This window comes from Aulonocara sp. 'chitande type north' Nkhata Bay, linkage group LG15, assembly GCF_057382095.1.
Source record: "Aulonocara sp. 'chitande type north' Nkhata Bay isolate Kocher_YH1m ecotype deep benthic linkage group LG15, A_spYH_male_GT1.1, whole genome shotgun sequence".
In the NCBI taxonomy this organism is placed as follows: Eukaryota; Metazoa; Chordata; class Actinopteri; order Cichliformes; family Cichlidae; genus Aulonocara; species Aulonocara sp. 'chitande type north' Nkhata Bay.
The window spans coordinates 27,132,819-27,153,904 of NC_141358.1; the positions used below are offsets into that span (position 1 = coordinate 27,132,819).

Here is a 21,086-nt window from a genome sequence, read left to right on the forward strand (position 1 = left end):
TTTTGGATTTTTCCCTTTAAACTAAGGAAGGCCAAAAGTTAAAAAATCCAAATGAAATACTGAAATAAAAAAATAAACACACAAAAATAAAAAATGTCTTTTAGAAACTGTAAATATTTGTTTTTGCTTCTTTATGTCCAATTTCCTGTAAAAGTTCCTAAAAAGTGTTCAGAACAAAATAAAATATTTATTTATTTAAAATGCTCACTACTGTGTTCATTGTTCAATAAATGTACTCTGATACTTTCAACATGCAGGTTTTTTATTTTTAGTTCACAGAAACATTTTTTCCATTAACTTCGTCCTGAGACAGGTCACATGATCACTGAGAGCGCGAGACACAAACGACAGCGTTACAGAAACATGCTTTTAGAATCTAACACTGAAAACAGCTATATTATTCATTATTTATTTTGAAGGAAACATTTATTTTTGTTATTTTATTCTGAAATCTTAAGATATCTGGATAATTTTGGTATCTTCATTTTCATTTCCTGTCGTTCATAAATGTCCGACAAAGCTCACGTTCACTGCTGATTGGTCAGAATTTTTTTCCTGATGATTGGAGGACGTTAAACTCATCCATGATTTCAAAGATTTTCAGACCAAACGACATGATCACAGATTCACTTCACTGTAAGAGCACCACGTCAGTGTGACACCAAACACAAAAAGCCGATTAAATACTCGTTCACGAAGATCATTGCAAAATAGTTAACAAGGTTTTTTTCTGATTATAACTGACTGCAGTACACCTCAGCAATGGGTGAATAACCCATTTGTAATGCTGAATATCACCAGGGGGCGAAGTGGAAGTCTGCGCTCACCTGTCCAGGTAATTTCTCAGGGTGCTAGTTCACTGTTTGATCAGTTAGAGCAGGTGTTGTTCCAACTCTTTCTCCTGATTGGTCCTTGAAGGATATTCTACTAAACAATCAGGAAGCTCTGCTGATGTTTCTGGACTCACAGGAAGCTGGTGATTTGTATCACCATGGAAACCTTGCTCTAACTGATGAAACACCAGATCATTCCCATTGGCTGGTTTGACCCTAAATAGGTTAGGTGTCTGTCTCTAATTGGCCAATTAGTTTGTGGTGTTCTGACAGCAGGAAGTCACCTCTCTCGCTGTTAAACAATTGGATGCGATGTCAGTGGCGATCGCTTTCAGGGGCGTGAACGATAAGCATCAATAATGAACTCTGTCACGATGTAAACAGGCCGGAAGCGCCCAATCACATCAGAGCAGGACAATAACGACATGCAGCAGCTTCACGTTACGTCTCTACGAAGCTTCATGTTACCTACGGACTACAGGTGAGCATGCACAAACATCTACCATTAACACTGAAATTGAGGTCCTCCAGCAGCCACTCTTCTTCTTCTGCTCAGATTTAAAGTCCAAAACTTCTAAACATATTTTTTCTTCCTAATTTCAGATTTTTGATAATTTTTCAGTCAAATTGAGCTTTTTTTCTTTTTCACTGATCAAATGTTTTTTTTCTTCGTCAAACTCGTCAAACCATTCTAGAGTCCTGATTGGTTGCAGAAGTTGAAAGGCGACTCTCAGTGGACCCTTGGCGCTCTTCCCCTCCTCGCTGTGAGGTCACAGGATGCTCTCACGCTCCTCGCCGAAGGTGACAGTGTCGGAGGACACAGTGCAGATCTCCGGCGGGTCTCCGGGCTTCAGGCCACGCTTCAAGTGAACCACTCTGACGTTCTCGTTGTTTGGCCCCGGCCGAGTAGAAGTTGTGGTGGTTGTGGTGGTCCCGGAGCTCGGGGGGATGATGACCTCGCTGGTGGAGGAGGTGGAGGAGGAGGGGTTGGAGGAGGTGGAGCCCTCTGGGGGCTGGCGGGCGCGGTTGGCCTGCTGGGCATTGGTGTTGTTGTTGAGGGTGACATTGCTTGGCGTGCGGTTCAGGTTGTAGCTCCTGGACGACGGCCAACTCTCCTCCGGGCTGCTCGCCAGCAGGCTGCACTGATCCTCGGAGCAGATGGACATGCGCGCCACCGCCGGGTCCTGCAGGCCGCTGAGGCTGCTGGGAAGGCCACGCTTCTGGGCTAGGCTCTCTTCATTCAGCTCAATCAGGTTGGCCCTGTCCAGCTGCGACAGGTCCGCCTCCTCGTCCTGCAGCGAGTGGTTGGGCGAGCTCTCATTGGACCTCACGCCAGAGTCAGACGAGTCTTTCTTGTCCAGCATGGCATCAGAGAGGTAGTCCTTCCCTTTCAGCGCCAGTGAACCGCCGGGCAGTTTGGGGTCCACCACCTTCTTGCCATCTTTCAGCAGGGGGGCGTGATCCGACTCTTCAGACTCCTCGTCATCGCTGGTCAGCTTCTGGTAGCGCAACCCACCACTGGCCTTCAGCTTGAGATCAGCAGCGCCCTGGAACAGCCCGCCTCTTTCAGCTGAGGACTTGCGGGTGAGCACTGACTTGGAAGACCCGTGGTCACCCTTCTCGTCTTCTTCTCTGATGGGATCTAGCGCCTCACCATTGGAAGCAAAGTCAGTGTTGTCCGCTGCCGGTTTGCTGCTGCTCCTCTTGTTGAAGGATTTGCGTCCATCCTGCTCGGTGCCATCCTTGCTCTTATCCTCAGATGATGATGTCATGAACTGTCCCGGTTGTGGTTGGATGGGCTTCTCCCCAGTGATGACGCCCAACTCCAGCTGGGCCATCTGGGCGATGTATTCCTGGTAGGCATCGCGGTACTCTGCCTGCTGCTTGTCCGTCAGCTTGGAGATGTCATTGGAGGACTCCTGCGAGTTCAGACTGGTCATGCTGGCGGTTCTGTGAGCGCCACCCTGAAGACAGACAGAAAACAACATTCTTCAGCATCAGACCCCTCACATCTGACATCACAGATCACATGTTCTATAGTTACCATCCACGGCATGTTTCCGTGTCGCTGCGGGTCATCCAGTCCCACCGTGCTCAGCTCCTCGAAGCTCAGGTTGAAGCTGTACATTGGTGATGCATCCGTGTTCGGGGCGCCAGCGTGGGGTGGAGCCATCACTCGCCTTACTGGCTCGATGTGACCGCCAATGACGCTACCTTGCTCGCTGGCAGTTTCCTCATGTAGCACCTGGCTCTCAATGTGACGCATGTCCAAAACCTTCAGCAGGAAGGAGGAGGTGGATCTTATTTTAAGTCATTACATAGCAGTAAACCAAGATGTGTTTTATGTGGAAATGAACCCAAAAGCTGCTGCAGGTCACTGAAAACTGTTTTAATAAACCCCAATTTTTTGGTTTTCCACTGCTACAGGGTTTCTGTTTTAGAAAATTCACCTATATGGAGATAATTTTACGCTATTAGTCAGTAATGCTAATGATATTCTTAGCATTAGTGACGCTCTATGGTCCTAGTTTTACTGGACCTCTCTTCGGCCTTTGATACGGTGGACCATAACATTTTATTACTAAGACTTGAGCACACTGGGTATTAGAGGCACTGCCCTCGACTGGTTTAAATCATACCTCGCTGATAGATCCTTATCAGTTCACTTAGGCACCTTCTCCTCTTCCTCTGCTCCGGTCTGTTGTGGTGTGCCTCAAGGATCAGTTTTAGGCCCTATTCTCTTCTCATTGTATTTGCTCCCTCTAGACGCAATCTTTGAAAAATACAATATCGCCTTCCACTGTTATGCCGATGACATACAGATCTATTTTGAACTTACTGACGACCTTGCTGTGTCCCTGCACTACTTTCAAGAATGCATGCGGGAGGTCAAAGAATGGTTCCTGAGTAATTCCCTCGTTTTAAACGATAAGAAGACTGAGATTGTGGTGTTCAACAGTAATATCCCTCGTGCCCAACTCTGTGCTGCCCTGGGTTCCTTTGCTAGCTTTTCTTGTGACTATGTCAGTAACTTGGGTGTACTGCTGGATAGCTCGCTCAAACTCGATAAGCAAGTGTCTGCTGTAGTGAGATCTAGCTTCCACCAACTGCGCCTTATCTCTAAGGCTAGGCATTATGAGGACCTGGAGAAGCTTATTCACGCTTTTGTGACCTCCAGGTTGGATTATTGTAACTCTTGGTACTACGGTCTTCCCTCTTCTCTTCTTCTTAGACTGCAAACAGTCCAAAATGCAGCAGCCCGCCTTTTGACTGGTACCAGGAAATTTTGCCATATTACTCCTGTCCTAGCTAGCCTGCATTGGCTGCCCATAAAGTACCGTATTCAATTTAAAATATTACTCCTTACTTTCAAAACTATTAATAAATTAGCGCCAAGTTATCTTAGTGAACTTCTCAAACCACATACTCCTGCTAGAACACTCAGATCTGCCACTCAACTACTTCTGACCCAACCCAGATCTCGACTGAAGTCCCGGGGTGACCGTGCGCTTGCTCTGGCTGCCCCGGTACTGTGGAACACCCTTCCTCTCGACCTCCGCGCATCTGATTCCATTGCACTGTTCAAATCACGATTAAAAACCCACTTATTCAATCTTACCTTTCCCTCTAGTTAATATTTCTTTTATATCATGCACTTTTATGCTCATTTAAATTCTTGTTTGCTCTGTACCTGTTGCTTTCCTATGTATCAGTGAGTTATCTGCTTGCATACTTAGTACTTACTTTAATCCTATTTCTATTATCCTCCACCTATTCTCTATCTTACTTGTTAAGCACCTTGGAATAACCTTGGTTTTTAAGTGTGCTTTATAAATAAAGTTTATTATTATTATTATTATTATTATTATTATTATTATTATTATTATTATTATTATTATTAATGCATTCACTGCCTGGACTGACCGTTGCCCTGAAGAGCTGCCAGTCTCCAAAGTTCATGTTCATTTCCTTCTTCAGCTCGTCGATGTTACACTGAGACAGAACTCTGCCGTTAACGTTTGCCTGAAAATGAAAAACATTTGTATTTCAGTCTCAGGTCCCTGGCTTTCTGCTTTCCTGTGAAGTTGTGTCACTGACCTTCCTGATGGTGGCGGTGTACTGTCCTATCATGCTCTGGTCGATGCCTTCCATATGCCGCACGCGCTCACAGACAGCCTCTGTGGTCATGGAGCTTAGGAGGACGGGCGGAGTGGCAGACGCAACGGAGGCGGAGCCCTGAACACAGATATATTTCCCAGGGAAAAATATCCAACATTTTTTAGATTTTAATAACAAATGTCATTATTTTCAGATGTGACATCCAGCTGTGAGATGAATAGAAACTTCATCCAAATCCTGGCAGGTTAAAGTCTCAACCTGAGCTTAATGCTTTTAGCTCAACATTTCTCTTCAGTGACTCCACCAGACTAAAAACATAAACGCTAACTCAGGTAAAAGTACACCTGACAGACATGTAAAAGACGGATGTAGCCACTGTGAGATCGCCCACTGATCAGCTTCACCACTGTTAACTTGGTCTTTAGAAATCAGATGTGAGGAAGAGCAGCAGCTCTGAAAATCATCATGCATAATTGGAAAATTTTCTCTCATGCTCAGAATGACCAAAATTTATTGAATAACCTTGTTTTGACCCGATATGAGAGACTAAGCAACATAAGGAAGGTATTTATAAATGTCAGAGGTCATCCCACAGACTTCTATAGAACCAGAAGAAATTTTACAGTGTCACCTCCTGGCGGCCATAAAATCCAAAACAGTTTAAGGCACACGTGACTGCTTTATTTTTTGGACCCAGAAGCTACGTCCATGTTTTGTACTACCTCTGATGTACAGTTTATCTGGATCTGGATAACCATGTCACGTGACTTAGCACAGCTAGCACAGGACTCATCTGTTTCTTTTAGGCCAATTTTTAATTTTAAGATAACTTTTTGCTGAAACGTGGCCTGAAACACAGAAATGTCCCCAATGACGTACAGAAAATTACTGTCCAACAGATGTTTTAAAGCTTTGTGAGCACCTTTAACTCACAGTCAGGACATTTTTTCACCATGCAGAGGTGGGGCTGGGGGAGTTTGGGGTGGTGAGCAGCTGTGTGGGTTAGCAGTGAGGGGTCAAAAGTCAAGTTAAAGTTTCTGAATAGATCAAACAACAAATTTTTGATCTATGCCACTACTACTTTTTGAAGCCACATGCTAGTAGAGGCAAGGTGCATGCTGGGGGGTTGTAGTGGTTGGAACACTTCCTCCTTTGGTCCACAGCATCCGGCTCAAGTCCGGCTGAAGTTCAGATCGGTCACGGCTCAATCACTGGCTCATGTTCATGCTTGGATCTGTTTTTCATTTCACTGTAACTACAAATCAGAAATTTTGCTCCTTAAATAAAAACAGAGCATGCTCAGTTGTGAAGCGAAGTATTTCATAAAAAGTCACTTGTTATGTTTCAAGTGTTCCTGTGGGAACCTGTTGTGTCTGAAACATCCTTGAGAACCTCACAGAAAACTTCTGAGGCCGATTTGTCAGCTGGCTGAACGAGAGCAATCAACACCAAAACACGCGGACGCTTGCTGTGGACACTTCAGGAAGGAAGGAGGGAAAGAGACAAGGAGGGTCATGTTAGGTAAGGTTAAATACCTGCTTCCTTTTCAAAGAAGAACTCTTAGACTGCAGACAGACAGACAGTTTGGGGATGAAAACATGAGGAAACACAGATGAACGACAGGACAGCACAATGATTTCTACTGAAGGCACAGTTTTAAGAAACCGCCACTGGTTCAGTGTTTCCAGAAACCAAAGAGGAGAATAACAGCAGCAGTAAAAGAGGGGAAAACAGAGGAGCCTTCACAGACCACAAGCAAAGAAAACTAAAACTCTGACTTAGACTCTTTCTAGATTTCTAGAGGAAAACCTCTGAGCAAACAAACATCTGGTGGGCGGAGTTTCGAAAAGATTTTATTCTAAAATATTTTATGTTTCTTCTTCACCAGGTAATAAAACTAAACATTTTAAGTTTCAGATTCAAAAACTGAAAACAGACAAGTTTCATTATTTTTTCACATTTTAAGACGAAATATCAGAAAAATAGAAACTTGTTAAAAACGTTCATGTTGAGTCATAGCTTCCAGCTACGGCCGTACTTACAGGAGCGGCGGGAGCAGCGGCATCCCTGCTGAAGGAGCTTTTAGGAGGTGGTCGTGGATGGAGGTGTGGTGGGAAGGAAGCCACGAGTGGGCGTGGCAGCTGGTAAAGATGGTGGGGAAAATATGGCTGAGGGGGAGGAGGTGAAAAATTTAAATAATGTCGGTGGATGTGATGAAACATAAAAAAACCTGTCAAATCAAAGAGCGAATCCCTGCCGCCTGACACCCGGTCAGCGTCAGCAGACAATTGACAAGAATAAAACAGGAATGTAAAACTTTGAATTTTTATTTCAATGTGTTTCATGAACATTTGTGTTTTTTGTCGTTTCTGTTTGTATTTCTGTGCTTTTTTTGTTATGATGTCAAAACTTTTGACGCATTCAAAATAAAAAAATCATCATTAGCTGAAGCTAGCTGAAAGTTGAACTTTATTCAACTCTCTGTGAAGCTTTCTGTCGACTCCTTTTACTCTACGGAGCTGGACGGCAGCCTGTCAGCTGATCGGTGGGCTGTGTGAGACAGCAGGGATTCAGTGAAACAGGAAATGAAATCAAATCAAGCAAAACAACACAAACGATGAAAGGGACTGAGGCGGGACAGTCGTCACGTGAACCGATGACATTGCTACGCTACCTGCTGCTCAGCCACCTACAGGATTCAATGACATCATGAGGTGTGGGCAGGGGCGGGGCCTTTACTCACTCTGTTGTAGAAGGGATGCTGTGTGCTGGCCATGCCGCTGTAGTAGCTGCTGTGAGGTGGCGGGGAGACCACGCCCCCCGCCGGTGGGTTGAAAGGCCCGGTGAAGGACGCGGAGGGCGAGCACGTCGACGACACCTGACTGTAGACTGATGTGGGGCGGGGCTGAGCTTCCTGCAGGGGCAGGGGTGGGTACGTGACTCCGCCCATGTTCATCTGCTCACGGGCAGCGCGAACATCTGTGGAGGAATCTCAAACTGATGATGTCATCAAATCACGCCACGCTCATGAGAGCAACAGGAAGTACAGTCAGCAATACACTGAGCAGTATTTTCAGCAGTACTGAGCAGTACTCGTACCTGCAATGATTTCACGGAGTTTGGGGTCCAGGTTGACGGTGCAAGGCAGGAAGGTGCGAATGTCCCTCGCTGTAAGGACAGGTGTCCGTGATGACAGGAAGACCTCGAAGCTGCGCACGTCTCCGTCGATCTCCAGCAGCGGCTCCACGTCCTTTGTGGTTGGGATGTTCTTAGACACTCTTAGGGAGAGAGGACACACTGATCAGCTGACGCAGTGTCGTTTTACACCTGTGGAGGGAGGGTGACCTCTGACCTCTCATAGATGGTCTTGAGCGTGGCATGGTCAGGGACTCCGTCGGTCTCCTCCAGGTACAGGATGAGCCAGGACGTCCTGTAGGGCCACTGCTCCGTCAGGTTGATCCACGACGCCAGGCGGTCCCAGTTAAAGCTGATCTGATTGGCTCGTAGCAGACGGCCTGGACAGGAGCAGGCGGGGTTAAAAACTGCATTATTATTATGATAATAATAATAAAAATGTTTTTTTAATGAAAAATACTGGAATGAACCAACAAGATCAGCAGGAAGTGGCAGACGGGCTGACGGCAGTCAGACCGTGTCCTGCTAATAATGAAGGTGATGGAGGTCACCTGTGACGGAGACAATGTTCAGCAGCCTCCTCATCGTCTGTGGGCTGATGTCGCTGAACCAATCCTCCGTCACCATCAGCTTCGTCAGGTCGAACGACATCTGACGCGTCACCGAGCGCTGCACCTGGCGGCGCCGGTACGTTTCCTGCAAAGTGCACCACACAGGTCACATGACCACACGCACAAGGGATAGAGTATATTTACACAAGCTGTCAATCAAGAAACAGCAGCTCATTGACACAGTCAATAAACGGACCTGATCACATCTAATCACATCACACCCTTTTCAAATTAAAACCTGAAAAGCAGCTGGATTTAATTCAATCAGAGGAAACATGAGACCACCTACAAGTCATTAGATTAACACACACACACACACACACAGACACAGACACACACACTCACCCGACGGTTGAGCGTCGTCTTGCTGCCAAACTTGGTTAATTCTCCCAGACTGTGCTGAGACAGCTTCCTGTCTAGCTCCTCATGCCACCCTGCTGACACACAAACAGATGTAAACATTATGTCGTTCTGTAACCACAGACAGAGGTGAGTATGATGTGTGCAGATATTCTGGGATTACAGAATAGCCTCTGCACTCCTGCTCCTCTAATTCATACTTTTATCTTAGTAAGAAAAATAAAACCGAAGGTTTATTTTCAGGTCCAGACTGAATCTGAGTGAATCTCTGTGAGACTTCATCGAACATGATTTCAGAGCAGACGCGGTCACGTGACAGCAGAAGGATGTGACAACAGGCTGCTGATGTCACCTGCACGCTTCATTAATCGGCTACGATAAAAAGCGATGTAACTGCAAGTCTCGTATAACGTAGTCATTGTGTGTGTGGATACCATCGGCGGTGGTGACGTCTCCGTTGGTGGGCGTGGCAGTGCACATCTTCCTGGCGCTGGAGAGGCCCCTGCTGTTGAGAAAGACAGGCAGGTGCACGATGTTCCTCATGTAGTCGTGCCCGTTGATGTTGGAGTCGCGTAGGACGCTGTTCAGGTTCTGGTTGATGGCCTTGATGATGATGTGCGGGTCACTGGCAAAGATGGAGATGAAGGGCCCTTTGGAGAACAGCACACGCACCTGCAGGAGGGACATGCCCACACTGACCATCTGAGGCAACTTTCTGCCCTTTCAAAGTAAATCTGACCCACGTGATGAGAGCTGAGCTGTTCCGACTGATCACATTCATCTAATGAAAACACGATTCAGCTTGACTAAGGCTGTGATGTCACAGCTAACGTTTGCGTTAAAGATGACGATGAGGTCAGACTGTGTCCATGCTTCTGCTCCGTTATCTTTAAAAACACTGACTGAATGAAGCCGTGCGAGCGTCTCACCGTGTCGAGCATCTGCAGAACTTTGTCCTGTTCGCAGGAGTCCAGCCCATCAATGACCACCGCCAGCCTCGTCTGGTGCTGCGTGAACCCGTCGATCGTCTTCGCCATCCTTGCCATCAGCTCCACCTCGTGCTTCAGGACCTGCAGGAGAAAGTGTGCAGAAGCATCAGAATTCAGCTCAGACAGACTCTTCAGTCTCTGAGCTCACACTAACAAACTCAAATGACCACCCCCATGCTCTTATTCTGAAAGTTCACCACAGCACACAAGCTACATGAAGCTTTTTCCTGTGTGCAGAACCAGCCAATTACGTTCAAGGGCTCATTCAGAACCAGGAAGACTCCTGAGCTACACCCTTGCCCCCGCCTCTTGTTTCCCTCCACCAGAGACATCAGAGGATTAAAAACACTGAAACTAAAGACCCTCAGGCTCAAGGAGACCCCCTCGCCGCTCCATAGACTGTGTCCTCTCCTCACCTTCATGAAGCCCTCGCTCTTCAGCTTGTGCATCCTGTTGGCGGCACTGTGGAGCCTCTTCCTCTGCGAGTTCAGCACCGAGTCGGTCACCTGCCACCACGTCCTGCAGTTGAGCAGCAGAGCAAGGCCAACCACGCTGCCGATGGCGATCAGCACCGCGTTCACTGTCCGGTTCTCGCCATCCACCTTGAAGACGGCCAGCAGCGCCATGCCGGTGACGAGACAGGCCAGCACGACGGTGAAGAGGATGAAGGACGGCACGCAGCACGTCTTCTTCCACTTCCTCTTACCTGAGAGCACCGAAGAAGAAGAGATTGAGCCAAACTGGACTTGGGTCAGGTGACCTCAAGAAGCGCAGGCTGCCAGACAGGACGTGATGCAATACCTTGCGTCTCCTCGGTCTTAAACACTCTAAAGAGTCGTGTGGCGAGGAAGCCGAACTCTCGCTCGCAGGCGTCCGACAGCGTGGCGATCATCTCGGCCATCGATGTTTCTCCTCCAACGCTGGACAGCCGGTTATAGTCTGTGAACAGGAACCTGCAGGAGACAAGTGACATCATCATGACATCAGCGTGACATTACTGTGACATCATGACCTCCCTATGTGGTGGCGTTACCTGACGGGCAGCGCTCGTGTGCTCTGCTCCGGAAGCTCCGGCGGGTTCACGAACATCAGCTTCAACAGCAGCTCCAGGTACCCGATGTGCCGCGCCAGGCGGGTGCTCAGCAGCCACGCCCACGTCCAGTTATCTCCCTCCCTCCGGCCGCCAAAGTACACCACCACTACAGAATGTAAAAGGTTATGTGAACACCGGTGGCAGTACAGGAGGTCATGTGTTAACGTGCGGCATAACATCGAAGCGTTTCTCACCAAAGAAGAGGTAAAGCAGGGCAAGCAGGCTGAGGGAGACCGCCATGGCGAGCTTGGGGTCCACACTGAAGCCGAGGATGATGGCGATGGAGCCACAGAGCAGCAAGGACAAGAAGACAACGAGCCAGGAGAACTGAAACAGCGGCTCAATCTGCTGCCCAGCAAAAGTCTTCATCTCATCTGAGGAGAAAGAGGAGTGTCAGTACGTGTTGGCCAGGTGTACCCTTAGTGTAACGAGCGTGGTGAGCCTGGCGAGCGTGGCGAACACGAACTCACCCTCCAGCTTCTTGAGCAGGAAGGACTTGCCGCTGCCCCACTGAGCGTACAGACCCACACAGATGGGCGGCTGCATGGTGGGCTCGCTCAGGATGTCGGCGAGCGCCGAGCTGTACAGATCGTAGCCCAGCATGTCACCGTCCGTCTCCGAGGGCGACAGGTGACCTGGAGGGGGTGGAGACACAGAGAGTCTTTTATTCTTTTGATTTGAGGATCCCTGAGGACAGAACAGATAAAAGTAATCTGCTGTGGCATTGTAATCAGATTTCTGGAGTCAGAATGATTTTGGTAAGATGAGCTGATCGATTAACACGAGCCTGCGGAGCAGTCCCAGCGTGGCTGATTTCACTCTTTGTATCAATTTACAGCAAACACCAAGTCTGAATGAGCAGAGAGTGCAGAGGGAACTCAAGCCTGCAGCTTCTGAACTTCATTTTCTACTCATGACATTATTTCCTGTGAGTGGGTGTAAATATGTCAATATGCTGATGATACTTTACTGTTCATTCACTCACTCTGCATTCAGTAACCATAAATCAGCTCTTATTGCAGATAAACTACAAGTTTTTCCTTCATCTTTGTTTTTTTTGTTTTTGACTGTCCTATTTGGTTCTTTAGCCATCAAAATTGTCTGAAGGCCAACAAGGATACCCAATAGATTTACTTTACCAAGTGGATCATCACAGCCTTGCTGTATTGGTCCATTTGATCGACCTTTGGTGTTATTATTTATTTATTTTATTTTCCGGAAGAGGTCCGACCAAGCCACGGGCACCAGGCCCCGCCACGCAGCCACCGGGAGTGAGCTGGTACATACTTGAGCACCCAGCCCCGGACACCAAGAACCACCAACGCACTGAAACACATCAGGCAGTGTGGTGAGGATAGATAGGCCTCCATACCTTGGAGGGCCTGAGATGTTCCCAGAGAGGTGCAGTCTAAGACCCGACCTGACATATAAACACAGACGAACAGGCACACAGAGACACAAACCTGCATTCCCACCCTCATGCACACATATACGAATACTCAGCACTCACCCAACGGGAAGACAGACACAAATGGACACTGTACACACAATCACACTCCCCAAACATACTCTATACCCCGGGTCCAGGTACCTTCGCCCGTAGAAAGCAACTAGACCCAGGAGATGTTACCCTTTCCCCCGGGATGGAGACAAGCAGACCGCCCCCGGCTCCGTAGCAGCAGGGAGGCCCCGCATCCGGGACCCCAATCGGACGGTCAACACCTCCTCCCAGCCCCTCCGCCCTGATGGCTAGCAGAGAACAGGGGTGTGTGAAGACCCCATACATCCCTTCACCTGCTGATGTGTAGTGTTGCTGCGTGTTGTTCTAAAGTGCATTTAGAACACGGGAGGGCATGGTGCTTCCTGCCAGAGAACAGCAGGTGTCAGCACAGCCCCGAGGTGTCATTGAATGCACAGACCATCCTCTGGACGCTGTATAACGTGCCCGTTCCCAAGGCCCTATATGTATGTGTTATGAGAGGGTGATAATGTGGATGTGTGGAATAAAATTGAGGCACAAGTGGCCATAAGGGGACAGAGGGGGAATGCCTCCCCTGCACCGTGGTGGTAACCCAAGCCTCCAAGGTCCAGCCAGGGCCCCAGCCCGGAGGCAGAGCACCCCCAGAACCCCAAGCCCCCACGCCTGCCCCAGACCCACCCAGGGCAGCCAGGCTACCAGGCCAGTAACCTACGTCTGCCAGCACAGACCCTCCCCCAGCCCTGCAGCACGCAGTCACGAGGGAAACACCATCTAAGAGCCACCACACCCCCTAACCATTTCATGACCACAACCCCCGGGTTAAGGCCTCCAGGGAAAATGTCCCTAAGTAGGAGAGGAATGCCAAGACCTCTACGTTGGAGAGACCAAACAGCCACTTCACAAGCGCATGGCACAACACAGAAGAGCCACCTCCACAGGACAAGACTCAGCTGTCCATCTGCACCTTAAGGATAAAGGACACTCTTTCGAGGATGCCAATGTTAGCATTTTGGACAGAGAGGACAGATGGTTTGAAAGAGGAGTGAAAGAAGCCATCTATGTCCACTGTGAGCGACCATCTTTGAACAGAGGCGGGGGTTTACGACACCAACTCTCTGCCATCTATAATCCAGTTTTGAGATCCTTCCCAGACGCCTTAACGCCCACTCACATCCCAGGCCATGTGACCTCAGGAAATCACTTAATGGGGTGGGGCTAGGTTTCACAATGAGCTCACCCGAAACTCTGGCTGATTGTGACCTACATCCGTTTTCACACATTGGCTCATGTGATTAGGTAGAGGATCATTAGGGGGTCCATTGTCCCCCTTGGGGGGGTCACTCCCACAGGGCTTAAATCTGGGACTCTCCACCTTTTGACCCTAGAACTGAAGAAGCTTCTCCGATGAGAGGTGAAACGTTTTCAACCAACTTAAAGAAGTCCAGACGCTTTTCTTTCCAAGCTCCTTAAACTACGATGACCTGGATGACTGAGAACCTTCACAGACATGTCCCTAAGGACTCTCCAGATGCCTAAGCCAATCCCTACCTCCACATCAACCACAATAGCGAAGGCAGGACCAAACTACCAGCTGCTGCTAGTGGTTTGATAAAAATTGCAAACAGTGAAGGGGAGAGTGGGCATCCCTGCCAGGTACCCCTCAGGAGACAGAAGCTGGAGGATGTTTGGTCATTTGTTCTGACGCAAGCTGTTGGGGAATTATATAATAATTTTAGCCAGTTTATGAAAGAGTTTCCAAAACCAAATTTGTGCAAAGTTGAAAATAAAAATTTCCAGTTAACTGGAAACGCTTTTTCAGCATCTAGAGACATTATTGTGGTTTCAATGTTTTTACTGCATGAGTAGTCTATTAAATTAAGTAGTCTACGCGTGTTTGTTGATGAGTGCCTACCTTTTACGAAGCTGGTTTTGGTCAGGATGAATTAAAAGGGGGGTTATCTTCTTATCTTTTTGAGAAAGTTTTGCAGATTATTTTGAGGTCTACATTTATAAGGGATACTGTTTAGAATGATCCACATAGTGAAACAGTCTCACAACTTTTAAATATGAGAAAAACTAAGAAGTTTGGTTTCAGCCGAGGATGTTATCACTGTGAGCTGTGCACTGAGGCCAGGCTTTGATTTCTTCATAACACTCTGATCTCTGACTGCAGACTGATCCAGTTATGTGTAACAAGCTGAGGATATCCAGTCTGGCTCCCTGAGCAGCCGCAGCCTACAAAAACACAAAGCACCATGTAAAGCTGCCTCATTACTTCATACTTTCCAATTACAGCTTCTTTCACCTGATTCACTCTTAAGTTTCAGCAGTGAGATCGGCCCAGGTTCATTTAAAGGTTGAAGGAGTGACGAAGAGACTCAAAGCTGAGCAAACATCAACCATAACACTGCGTTTGCGTGCAGTTCAGGCCCACTATGAGGTGAGACAGAAAAAGACGTACGTGCTCCAAAAATCTGCGTCAGGATGCTTTTCTGGTGGCTGCAGTCAACGTTGTACGGCGTCTCTCCAGCCTTGTTGGGGCGGTACAGCAGGCGACCATCTTTGGGGTTCCTGAGGAGGAGCTCGGCCAGGCGCCGGCTCCGCCCCCGGATGGCAATGTGGAGAGGAGTGTCCCCTTTCTGTGAAAACAGGTGTCAGCATCAGGTCCTCTGTAACCTGTTCATTCATTTCACTCTGTGACAAATCTACAGACTAAAAAACAAGCTAAATATTTAAACCTGCTTTTACTTTGAAGGGCAGGTAGATACACGTGATGCTTGTGTCTATGGACTGATTGGTAAATGGTAAATGGACTGATTCTTATATAGCGCTTTTCTACTCTCCCAGAGTACTCAAAGCGCTGTATACAACATGCCTCATTCATTCACCCATTCATAAAAGCACTTCTAAACTCAAGTGCAAACTAACCAACATACACACTCCGATGAACGCATCGGAGGGCAACTTGGGGTTAGTATCTTGCCCAAGGATATTTGGCATGTAGAAAGCCAAGGATCGAACCACCAACCTTCCAATAAGTAGGTCATCTGCTCTATCACCTGAGCCACAGCCACCCCTAGTCTATCTGGCTCTCACCTTGTCCACAGCAGACACCTTTGCTCCTTTGTCAAGTAGTAGCTCCACGATCTCGATGTTCCTCATCTTTGTGGCTTTGATCAGCGGAGTCTCTCCATCCTGAAAGCAAAACTCAGGTTAACCACAGAACCCCACCCCCTACTCTGAGACAGGTGTTCTCAGGTGTGCTGGGCTCTCACCTTGGTGCAGGTCTCTGTGTCGGGGTTACACTGCAGGATGTCTCTCACCATGGTGGCGTTTCCTTTCTCCACGGCCCAGTAAAGAGCCGTCTTATTCTCCTGGAGGTGGAGCAGAGAGATAACATTAGCAACATCACTTTACGCTGCATCTGATTGGCTCCGATCCTCAAGTTCTTCTTTACTGAATGCTCGCAGAGTAACAGCAGTCGTCCTTCTCATCAGAATGTTGAAGACACCAGCAAATCAAAACAGAGACAAAACTGCGGAGGACACCAAGTGCCAAAACAATCAAACCTAAACCTGCAACTGAATTAAGTAATGATGACACATTTATAAAATATCATCTGTGTTAGTCTGACTGCAGCGTGCGTGAAATTGGGAAATGGGAAAGATTTTTCATGTTCATAAACATCTAATGAGCTAAGAAATGAACTCACTGTTTCCAATGTGATGAAGGAAATGTGTCTCCAAAACCTCACCTGCCCTCTGATGTCGATGTCAGCGTATTTGTGCAGCAGAGCTCTGACGATCTCCACGTGCCCGCCCCTCACGGCTCCGATCAGTACCGTATCGCCGCTCTGGAACACACAGGACGCCGTTTAGTTTCCCTGTTATTGAAACCGCGTGTGTCATGTGACGATGCCTGTTGGCGCCTCACCCGGTCAGGGATGTTTACATAGGTGCCGGCATCCAGCAGATCCTGGACGATCTCGGTGTAGCCCTCCTTGGCGGCAATCATCAGTGCCGTATTCCCGTCCTTGTCGGTCATGTTGACGTTGGGGTTCCTCTTCAGCAGCTCCTTCACCACCTCCGTGTACCCGCCCCTCACCGCCACGATCAGTGCTGTCATCGAGTTCTGGGGACAGACAGGAAGTAGTTAACAGAGGTGGGCGCGTATTATTCTGGCATGCCGGCAGTGATGGTGATGATGAAGGTGGTGACGGTGATTAAGGTCGTACCGCCCCCTCCTGGTCAACGTCAGCACCGTTCTCCAGCAGGTGCATCACGCAGTCAAAGTGTCCTTTCCTCGCCGCCCAGATCAGAGGGGTGGTCCCGTACTGTAACACACACACGAAACACACACACCTCTCTGAGCTGCTTTATTGTGAAATATGGCATAGTGTTTGGTGTGTGCTCCTGTGTTGTGTCACTTCCTGTTGTTGTCCATCATGCTACTTATTGTTGTATTGGTGTTATTTTGCAGGACGTTTCCTGTGCAGGTGTTTTTACTTTCTTACTCTCGATTCACTCGAGCCCACAGAGATTAATTTATTTGATGTCAGTCGGATGTTGTGTTGCACTGTTTCCTGTGGTTTCTTGCTGTTTCAGGTCAGGTCATGCAGGTGTGTGTGCTCTCTGTTGGGCTCTCGCCCCCTCACCTTGTCTGAACAGTTGACTTTGGCTCCATTTTGCAGGAGCAGCTTCACGATGTCAGCATGTCCTCGACCTGCGGCCCAGATGATCGGATACACACTGTACTGCTGCGAGGGGCACAGGAGGACATGTCAGCACCATCACTGAAACACTGTGGACTGAAACCGTCCAAAACACAACAAAATCTTCCTGCCAAAATCAATTCTCTCGTCCGTGTGTGTTACCTGTGTTGTCTGTGTGTTACCTGTCCTGTAGTGTTGGGGTTGGCCCCGTGTTCCAGCAGCAGTTTTGCAACCTCCACGCGACCTTTATAAGCAGCCCATGTGAGAGCTGTCCAGCCACCCTGGGACACACACACACACACACGTTAACCCTCGGTTTAGCTACTCCATTCTCTGCACGACATTTCCCATGAGGCTTTGCTCCCACCATATCCCTGTGCTCGATGTAGGCGCTGTTCTCCAGCAGCTCCTTCACCACCTCCACGTGACCCTCCTTGGCTGCGGAGATCAGAGCCGACCAGCAGTCCTAAAATACACACAGACAAGGTTACCATGGAAACAGGAGCCGGCCAACTTGCCCACCTGTCTCCTAGCAACCATAGCACCGGAGGATGGGGGAGGGTTTTTTTTCCTCATTGGTGACAGAGCACTCGTTTCGCTCACCACATCATCCAGGTTGACATTGGCTCCTCTCCTGATGAGCTCCTGGACGATCTCCAGACTGCCCTGCTCGGCCGCCAGCATCAGAGGAGTCTGACCATTCTGCACACATAGGCAAGTACACAAACAAACAGGTAAACAAACCAGAAAAATAAAACAAGCACTAAGGTAAAAATCACTAAAGAATAAAAGTCAAATAAAAAGTGACCAGAAATGAAAATAATATAATACAACAGCATTAATGAACTGAATTCAAAGAAAAACTACAGTACAAACAATGACACTGAACATGAATGTCATTAAATACAGTTAAAGGAGGGATATCTGTGCTCAAATGCTCTAAAATGTCTTCTGACTGTGAAGCGAGCGCTGCCACCATCACAGCGCAATTACATACGTCACTGCGTCCATCCACTTCCTTGAAGCGATCCAGGTGAGCCTTCAGGGCGGACAGGTTCTCCTCCTCCACGTAGCTGAATAGGTTCTGGATGGCCAGCGTGGTCATCTTGATGGACGTGGTAGTGTCCATGTCTGCGGTCTCTCACGGCGCCCCCTGCTGACACAACAACACGGCAGTGAAATGCTTGGCCTGCTGGGTAAAACTGAGCTGAACTTCTGAGATGAAACTCTTAGATTCACTCAGCTGTTGCTCCTCTAACTGCAGCCAAACAGTGACCTTTGAACCTGCTGCAGAAACATGCCGTCCTGTGGTATAAATCAAGCTGCCCCCGTAGCTCCCCCACTCCACCACCACCACCGCCTCATTCCCTCATCATTAGTTTTTATTTGAATTCTGTTTAAAGGACAAAGACGTGTTTCTGCATGTTGTTGTTTGAGTTTATGAGACAAAGAAGATTTTAATTACTGATAAAAGCAATTAGCTGTACTTGAGTACTTCCTGTTTGTCAATAATCACACTGAAGTGTCAGTTTTTCTCCTGGTTTTCGGGAGCTGAGCAGCCTGCAGGAGGCGCTGGCAGGTTTAGTGAGAGGCAGCTGCAGCCTGTTTAAATCTCTGTGACATTTCTGTGGTGCAGACATCAGCCAGTGTCTGAAGACAGTTTCCTTTGAAACAAGCTGACCTGAGATCTGCTGGCGGCTCTGCTCTATGCCTGATAAAACAGGAAGTCATCATCTAACGGACAAACCGCCATGAACAGACAGCCTGAGGTCTGTCCACATGAGCGAGCGTTTCCCTCTAATCAGCCACAAACACGCCCACAGCTTTCTGCCAGGAGCCGAGGGATAAAAACAACCCAGGTGAATATGTTCCAGGATTTCTCCAGTCGTGGATCCTCACTTTTACACCTCAACTCATCCTCTTTTACACTAAAACCCATTTCTCCTCATTCGCTGGCTTCTGGAAGCCTACTGAGGGGCACGGCACAGATCTGCTAATCTGTAACATCCAAATAAAATTTTAAAACTGGAGCTTGTTGGACAGTTTGTCTAGAGGCCAGAGGTCACACAGAAGAGTCAGAAAAAGGTCAGAGCTGCTTCAAAGTCCCAGAACAAAGATTGAGATGCCGGCATGAGCAGAGTCACAGATACTGAAATCTTTATGGATTCATACTGAAGAGCAGACAATAACTGTGTCTGAGGAGCAGCTCCAATATGTCACAGAATTCATTAATGTGCTAACAGTGACGTCTTCGATAATCCCACTGTTTACAGCTCAGGACCAGCAACAAATAAATAATAGATAAATAAATACATGTAGATAAATCAGACAATTTTAATCCAGTCACAATAATAATGATCGATTAACTGCGGAGTTTTTTTTTTTGTCTGTAGTTATATTGATTGATCAGGTTTTATTGTAAGCTGAATAAGTAGGTACCTGATGACGTCATTTAATGATTTATGTTATTATGTTGACTCTCTCGGGTCCAGTGTTAATAATAACAACCACACTGTAAATGAAGAAACCGCCATGTTTCCGTGCAGTGGTGTATCTGACCGGCCCGGCTGGTCCCGGTGAGGGCAGCGGACTCTCGGACTCATTACCGGTGAAACACCGCCGCCATGTCACCTTAACAGCGCCGTTATCTCCCGCGGTAACCGGGATAACCTTCACCCATTCACCGCCCGGAGCCCCCACCCCTCCCACCACCCCCGAACCAACCAGCAAAAAGCCCCATATTACACCGGTAGCACTCAGATTTTATGTTTTACCGTCGGGGCGGAAATCAAACCGAATCACCCTAATCTGATTTTTCTGACCGATCCGGCGACGTGTCAATCAAACAGCGATCGATGGCAGGGAGGATGCTGCAGAGAGAGCGACGGGAGCAGAGCCCCTCTACCTTCAACGGAGAATCAGAGTGAGTTCGGGCGGTCCGGGTCCGGGGTTTGGCTCCCGTAGATCAGCGGGTCGGTGCGCGTGTCCTCGGCCTGTGTTCGGATGTCAGCCTGAGCTCACTCTCCATCCCCGACAACAGCAGCCATCTTGATCTGATCAGAACAACAGCAGGAGGCACGGAGACAAGGCAGCCAATCGCAGTCCACCGCCCGTCAAGCGTGCCAAAGCCAGCTCGCCGCTTCCGCTCTCGGCTGCTACGATAAAAGCACACATGACAGCAGTTTCCTGTTAGTTTAAAATGACTTAAAATAAAACACCCGCACTCTAAGCCCAGTGTGTTTTTCACTTCCAACGCGTCTTCATCACACATCACCCCCGACCCCCATCTCCACCCAGCCTGCACTCTCTTCTTCACCTCTGCTTAACCTAACTTACACACCTGGTTCCCGTGTTTTCATCACGCTGTACTTCCTTCAGCTCTGCACATCACCATGTTCTCGAAACTCAGAACTGGTACACGTCTTCTTCATTTCCATCATCCGCTCAATTTCCAGCATTGTGCTGTACTTTTTAAACAGACTATTAAAAAGTCCACCACCCTCTCTCCCAGACCTCCCCATACCTGCACAAGTGTCGTCTGGACCAACCTCCTTCAAGTCAAATCAAGTGGCTTTATTGTCATTCCAACCATGTACAGTGGTACAGTACACAGTGAAGCGAGACAGTGTTCCTCCAAGACTTTGGTGCTAAATATAACAGACAATAAAGACAGGACTACATACAGTGCAAGTGTGCAAAAATTGCAGAACAATTGCAAAAGAATAAAAGAATAAAACAAAAACAGTGCAACACCA

At 48.0% G+C, this 21,086-nt stretch overlaps 1 protein-coding gene across 7 annotated transcripts; it reads right to left on the bottom strand.

Annotated features, from left to right (window-relative positions):
* Window positions 1–218: 218 nt before the first annotated feature.
* Window positions 219–20,423, bottom strand: kidins220b (kinase D-interacting substrate 220b). Of its 7 annotated transcripts, none has more exons than XM_086265293.1 (30): window positions 20,237–20,423; window positions 18,329–18,484; window positions 17,935–18,033; window positions 17,699–17,797; window positions 17,514–17,612; window positions 17,275–17,376; window positions 16,855–16,953; window positions 16,554–16,751; window positions 16,375–16,473; window positions 15,896–15,994; window positions 15,717–15,815; window positions 15,082–15,259; window positions 11,611–11,775; window positions 11,335–11,514; window positions 11,081–11,246; window positions 10,849–11,000; window positions 10,464–10,753; window positions 9,988–10,128; window positions 9,493–9,730; window positions 9,044–9,132; window positions 8,639–8,783; window positions 8,305–8,467; window positions 8,052–8,230; window positions 7,696–7,931; window positions 6,995–7,120; window positions 6,488–6,517; window positions 4,932–5,069; window positions 4,758–4,856; window positions 2,878–3,108; window positions 219–2,797 (listed from the first exon to the last, which is right to left on the bottom strand). In XM_086265293.1, the coding sequence occupies exons 2-30, from the start codon at window positions 18,458–18,460 to the stop codon at window positions 1,604–1,606; spliced, it is 5,265 nt and encodes a 1,754-aa protein (XP_086121419.1). In that variant the 5' UTR covers window positions 18,461–18,484; window positions 20,237–20,423; the 3' UTR covers window positions 219–1,603. The 7 variants fall into 7 exon arrangements, with proteins under 7 accessions (XP_086121419.1, XP_086121417.1, XP_086121418.1 ...); XM_086265291.1 differs by having other exon boundaries at window positions 9,044–9,135; XM_086265292.1 differs by having other exon boundaries at window positions 9,044–9,135; window positions 18,329–18,487.
* Window positions 20,424–21,086: the final 663 nt, after the last annotated feature.